A 6,653-nucleotide genomic window follows, 5' to 3' on the forward strand; every position below is an offset into this window, starting at 1 on the left:
GTTAATTAAGTCACTACAATACACACAATAAGCTTTGCCTGCTACGTCAAAGCTTATTGTCCAAGAGCTTCTGTAACTTCGTCGAACTTGGAACCAATTTTAACCTTTACAGTGACTTTTCTGTCAAGCCAGTCCAATCGGAATTTATTCTTGACATTTGAGTCAATTTCTAGGATTAAAGACTCCTGATCTTTCGTCAAAAATTTCATAATTCCGCTCAAAACGATCCCAGAACAATGAATTTGCGAGACGAACAGGCCGCCATGAATCTTGTAAAACAATATGTTACATGCAATTTGATTGGTCCAAGCACTTGTAGTTAACCAATTGCTGGGCCGTATATAATCGAGCTAAGACTTCCGCAACAAATAATGCCTTCAGTGATCTGATTAGTTGAAGCTTTCATACACGTCCAATCGCAGGGCTGTTTACAAACGGAAAACGGAGAGACTGTTCGGGAGAGCTCATGAAAACTCGACGATAAGGTACCTGACCGCCCCTAAAATTTTCTCAACGGATTTAGACGATTCACAAAAATGATCAATTTAAGAAATAAAATGGCGGATTTCCGCGGATCCGCGGAAAATTGCCATCTATGCATGTCGGGTTCACACGTACCATTTTACATCGGTGCTGCCCCGCAAACGAGCATTTGCTCCGGAGCAAATTTTTAAACCACCTCCTAGAGCAGGGTTAAATTTGCTCCGGTTTAAGCTGTTTTCAGGGGCTACACTGGTGTAACTTTGTACGTGTGAAAGCTCTACTGGGGCAGCCCGGGCGCTGCACCGCAGCAAAGTTGCCGAGTGAGCACCCCCTCAGAGAAGACGCACCGTGTAGAGCCGTAAAAACATCTCTGCATTATATTTGACTCAACTCTCTCGCTTAGATCCCTGCAATATCGCTCCGCAAAATCCTTCCCATTCTATCTATGACACCCAGCGCACAATTCATGGATTGTTACATCTCGCCTCAGTGTACTGTCACATGTTGCTTTCTGGTCTTCCCATGTCTAGTATTAAAAGCCTGCAGTTACAGTATTGCAAAATGCTGCAGCATGACTCCTGGCGAGGACAAAACAAAGTTCAAAGCTCATATTACAGCAATATGGGGTGCTTGCACTGGCTTCCAATCCACTTGAGATGCTATTTTAAGGCTTTGTTACTTACTCATATAATATTAGACGGCTTAGCACCTTCCTATCTTGCTGACTTAGTGACACCGTACATTCTCTGCCACTGGTCAACACGCTGGTCTTTTGATGATTCAGAGAGCCAAAAAGAAGCGTGCAGGCTAGAAACTCATTCTCGATTTGGGCTCCAATACTCTGGAATGCCCAACTTGCAGAAATTAGAGTTGCTACCTCAGTAGAAATGCAAACATCTCGACTTCAGACTTAGGTTTATTGTTTTAAATTTGCTTCTCCTCTCTCTTGACCCCTCCTCTCCTGCTTGGACAAGGGGCTAGGTAACTATGACTGAATCTGATGTTGAGGCGTTACAATGGAGAATTCCCCATCAACCAACTAGGTCAGGTCTTGAGGAGGAACCAATTCCACGAAGGAGTCTTCCTGCGGTGTGTCACCTTATTGAAAGGACTCACACGTCCTGGGTGACATCGTAAAGCACCACATTATGTTACCCACTCAGCATCCACTGCAGCATGGTCATCTTGGAAGGAGGGGGAGGGGGGTATCTCATCTGTGGTTCCTTCTCATGGTTTTTTTTTTTTTGTTGTTTTTTTCTCACCCATATGGGGTTTTGCGTTTTTCCTTGCCTGGTGAATCTGCTAATATTTGTCAACTGAAGCCATTTGAGACTCTTTTGTGACTAACGGCGATCCAAATAAACGTGACTTGCTGGCAAGTAAGTGCTGTCTTTGCTGTGTCCTGGTTAAAAAGCAAACAGCTGTTCTAGTGTAGGTTCTTTGAACCAAAGAGGTTAGCAAGTCATTTACTGCTGTTCCTATTAAAAGCTCGATAAGTGATTGTCATCTCACCCTCCTGTGCCATCAATGATTTTGGTCTCCACAAAACTGTAAATGTCTTGAAACTCTTGCTCCCTGCAGGGTAGAGACTCAGGCACCGATGACACGTGTAACCTAAACAAGATAAATAATAATAAAGTTACATTTGTGTGGAGTTCTTTTTAATAGATATCCTTTACTCAAGGTAAGCCTTTTTGCCATCTGGCATTTTACGAACCAATATTACAAAATTACATAATAAAAGGTTCAAAGGGCAAAGGGTTTTGCCAAATACTGGAGAAAACATAAGATGAAATGTATTCAAAGCGTTTAACATCCAGATTTGGAATAGTTGCTGTTGTGAAAATCACACCGCATGGAAAAGGATCCCTTCCTCGCAACAACCACGGAACCCAAAGGATGGATCGACATGACATTGTTGTGCAACAAAATTGAGGATAACAGGAAGGCATGGCCCTCAACAACCCTTCCAATTCATAAGACACGGCCCCTTTGGAAAATGAATTGTATATCCCTGATACAGTGGTACCTCTACTTACGAACGTCTCTTCATATGAAATTTCAAGTTACGAAACACCTTAACAGGAAAATACTGCCTCTTGGTCCGAAAGAAATTTCAAGATACGAAAGGTAAAAATACAGGATGGGCTGCTACTAGCTGCTCCGAGTTTCCTGAACGCAACATACTTATAGCTGCTCTGCCATTGGCTATTACCGAGCATCTCCTGGCATCCCATTGGCGAAGAGGGACCTCTACCATGTGTGTAGATAGCTAAATAGATAGGTATGTGTCTATGCAGCGTCCTCGTCATTCGGCCCGGGGGCCATGAGGTGTTCCGTTCGTTTTTACGTAAATGTGCATCACCCAGAAAACGTGTTCACCAGTCAGGCGATCGCTCACTATGCTGATGTTTGCCTTGGACATTTGTTTAAAGCCGACAAAAGCAAACGTCCTTGGATCAGTTCTTTCCAAACGGCAGGCAAAAAACACTTCTGAGAGAGGGCATGAACTAAAGAGGGCAAAAACCCCCGAAAAAAAGTTAAATGACCATGATTTTTATTCTTTATTCTTCGTTTTTTACATTATGCACAACTCTCATTTATTGTGCAATAATCTAATTGTCACATGTATTTGTGATATATTTTTATGCGTTTTTATGCATTAGAAAACATTTATGTATGAATTTTGGGGGGGCTTTGAACAAATTAAGGCATTTACATGGAAAACGCGTCTACTTAGATTTTCTAGTTAAGAAATTTCTTCCAGAACCAATTAATTTCGTAAGTAGAGGTACCACTGTATATGGTTTTCTCAGGCTATTGTCTTCATGCTGTCACCCTATGGAAATGTGTCATGATTGCCTTTGTAGGTACCGTATTTTCACGACCATTCGGCGCACCGTATTGTTGGGCGCAGTCTCAGTAACGGGTGCTATTTTTGTATTTGACACATACACAAAATGCACTGTATTATTGGGCGCAGCCAGGCATGGTAAAACATACGCCAGCTTAAACATACGGCATGCATGCACGCAAGCTAAAAACGCGTTCGCTTGAAGCATACGGTAGCATGCATGCACGCTAAAACATACCACTGGTACCTGCTAGGGACGTGCCTTTAGCGTCCTCTTACACGCCCACCCTTCACTCATTGGCCGACTTCCGCATGCCTGTCGTCACTCACGTCCACCTTTTCTCTATATAAACACAGGCGCTCTCAGTCAGGTTTTGGAACTCGGCGCATACATAACACGCACCGCATTATAAGGCGTCCTGTCCATTTTGGAGAAAATTTAAGACTTTTAATGGCGCCTTATAGTCGTGAAAATACGGTAATTAGGATTTTATAAATCTCTGCAAAAATCTGGTGGGTTTTTTTTTTAGTTTTGTTTTTTTTAATTCAACATAATGTCGTAATTGTCACTGCACAAACACAACGACAAAGAAACGAAATTCACTGATTAGTACAATTTGTCCAAAAGTCATTAAAAAAAAAAAAAAAGGATCGCCGACAGAGTGAGAAAGAACAAAGAGGCCTGAGGAGTCACAGTTTATCGAGGAAGGAGATTTTTACCTTGTTCTGGCCACTTCTAATATGTTGACAGGGTGGCGGGCTGGGATCAACCTGCTGGGGATAGTGGGGGTGCCAAGGCGAGGAGTATGTGATGTATTGGCCGCTCCCTGTGTAAATGATCAGTGGAAATGAGTGAAGGAGCCTGTGAAAACATTTTACCAACACATTTCCAACTAAATGTATATTTAATACTATTTTACCTTCTTGTTTGGTGTTTTACGACATGTCCTGGTGGTCGACAGGTTTTTCTTTGAACGAGGCACGAGAGTCCCAGCGGTACACCGTCGACCTTTCTTTACTTGTACGCTTTCATCACCATGAATCATTTCATCATCGTCACTACTACTAGACAGCGCCTTATTGGATGGAACAAACTCTTGCTCGTCTTCTGTGTCTGAGTCCAGGTTTTGCTGTTCATCCAGAAGATTTCTAATGACATAGACAGGAAGTTGAATATTTAAAGAATTTCTGTTGCAAATCGGAACAGTGTTCATTTTTGCACTCACAGCTGTTTTTTGATCCGAGAGGACACTAGTTGAGCGGACTTCCTTTTTGAGGTTCTTGGTTTTGGGGCAGCTAGCGGGACTAGAGAGCTCTCACTGTCCACTTCAGTCCTTATGAAATCCACCCAAAAAAGTGAACATATTATAAAAACAAACACACACACACACACACACACACACACACACACACACACACACACAATTATTATATATAGAGGGAGCACCGGGAAAATAAAACAAGGTCTCAGCAGTGCCGGCTCTTTTTTTTTTTTTTTTTAATATTCGGAACAATCTCGTTGCGTGACGCGTGTAACAAGCGTTCACTCAATCATTCTGTAACATTTGAGAGCTCTGCGTTTTGTTCCATAAACGCCAGCCCATTAGCGGTTTTGTGTTATAACGTCATTGTTTGGTTTGAGGGGAGGAGCGGGATCCTGCCGCAATTAGTGAAAAACCGAAATACAAATATAAAATACAAATATGATAGAACGACTGACTCACAAGGATGAAACAGCTCTGGTTTGCGATTCAATGTCCATGTCATAGACAGACAGTTTGTTCATGATGACAAGCGAGGGCTTCAGAGAGATAGAATCTGAGTTGGCAGGTGTTGTATGCATCTTCCCGCGTGGTGTGAGGTTGTAGGTTGGATGCAGCAATTGAGGGGGAGATGTCGACAACTTTTGAGCCAACTCCACCTCTGACTCAAACTCTTCATCGAGTAGCTGACTTAAGGCATCCTTGAAAGGCAGTGACTTCTTCTCCGGACCTGAAGTGAGCAGGATATGGGGAGAAGATGTCAAACATGTTAAACAATTGTGCTCCAAACATTTAATAATACCCATAGTATACATTATATTGCATCGTAGAGCAATAAATCACATTTCGGCTAAAGTGTGTGACCTGAGGTCTGTACTTTTCATTCCTTCCAACTCTGCTGATTTTGTCACGAGTACAGTTGTAAAACTGAGGTAAGGAAATTTCAGCAATATACAGTAGTTGCAGCTAGGTAGCACATACCTGGGGTCTTCCGTTTTCAGCAAGTGGAGAAACCCAGTCTTCTCCACTGTATATGGGTACCATATCTTTCGCAATGTGCAACGTAACCGCTTCGGTGATTGCTCTCTGCCGTGGCCGTTTCTTATCATAGTGCTTCCTTGTGTGAATGACTCCACAGTAAGCTGCTTTTTAATGGGAGTTTGTTGGTTGCGTTGTTGTTACTTTCAAAAAGCTTTGGCATTTCACGCACTTGACTGGATGCCTGTTTTAGATGCTTAAATATGTTTTTCTTAATTTGTTATTGTTCTTGCCTGGGCTGTCAACTTTTGACCAATCCTTGGGCGACATCGATCGGACGGGGAGAGGATGGACATATCAAGAGCATGTCGGAGCGTTCCCAGTCAATGATCTTGTGCGCCCCCTCCCCCATGGTGCCTTACGCGCTGTGTGTATAGGGACGGGTGGCCCTAGGCCTGTTTTCTGAATTTTGTCATTACATCCTCACAAGCAGATCCATGATTAGTTGTTACCCCTGAGCCCTGAGTAATTGTGATGTCATTTTCAGTCGACAGCAGGTGGCAAAATGGCTGCCACCAACCGTTACCTATCAATGAGACCTGTTTGAACTTGTTTATCAGTATAATAGTCGCCTGCACACAACCTCAAACAGTCACACTCTAAACTCCACTTTGGCCAAAAAGAGAGACCTGCCAAAAGGTCACCAGACACAACATCATAGACCTGCACCAAGCTGGGAAGACTGAATCTGCTTTAGGCAAGCGGCTTGGTGTGAATCAACTGTGGGTCCAATTACCGTATTTTCACGACCATAAAATGCACATCAAAGTTTAAATTTTCTCCAAAATGGACGGGGTGCTTAATGATGCCAGTCGCCTTGTGTATGCCCCGAGGTCCAAAATCTGTGAATGCTGTTATGTGACTTTGATGAGGGGTCCGCATGACCAACTGAAGTTGTGCTGACTGACATGTTGCTAATCTATTTTTTACATTCATCACAAATAGCCTCTTAGTCGTAAGGCCAAACAAAAAATATAGTGTGTTTCCGGTAACATGAAATTTCAGCATAGGGTCGG

At 42.9% G+C, this 6,653-nt stretch overlaps 1 protein-coding gene across 2 annotated transcripts in view; it reads right to left on the bottom strand.

The window, feature by feature from the left end:
* Positions 1–6,653, bottom strand: part of orc1 (origin recognition complex, subunit 1) — a 30,082-nt gene that overhangs the window by 15,582 nt on the left and 7,847 nt on the right. For both annotated transcript variants that reach the window (XM_019882633.1, XM_019882634.1), the window contains exons 6-10: positions 5,062–5,329; positions 4,564–4,671; positions 4,258–4,486; positions 4,058–4,164; positions 1,996–2,097 (exon numbers count right to left, since the gene is read on the bottom strand). In XM_019882633.1, the coding sequence (XP_019738192.1) occupies positions 1,996–2,097; positions 4,058–4,164; positions 4,258–4,486; positions 4,564–4,671; positions 5,062–5,329 (814 nt within the window). The remainder of the gene's footprint in view (positions 1–1,995; positions 2,098–4,057; positions 4,165–4,257; positions 4,487–4,563; positions 4,672–5,061; positions 5,330–6,653) is intronic.

Source organism: Hippocampus comes, unplaced genomic scaffold (genome assembly GCF_001891065.2).
Source record: "Hippocampus comes isolate QL1 unplaced genomic scaffold, H_comes_QL1_v1.1 scaffold384, whole genome shotgun sequence".
Taxonomy (NCBI): Eukaryota; Metazoa; Chordata; class Actinopteri; order Syngnathiformes; family Syngnathidae; genus Hippocampus; species Hippocampus comes.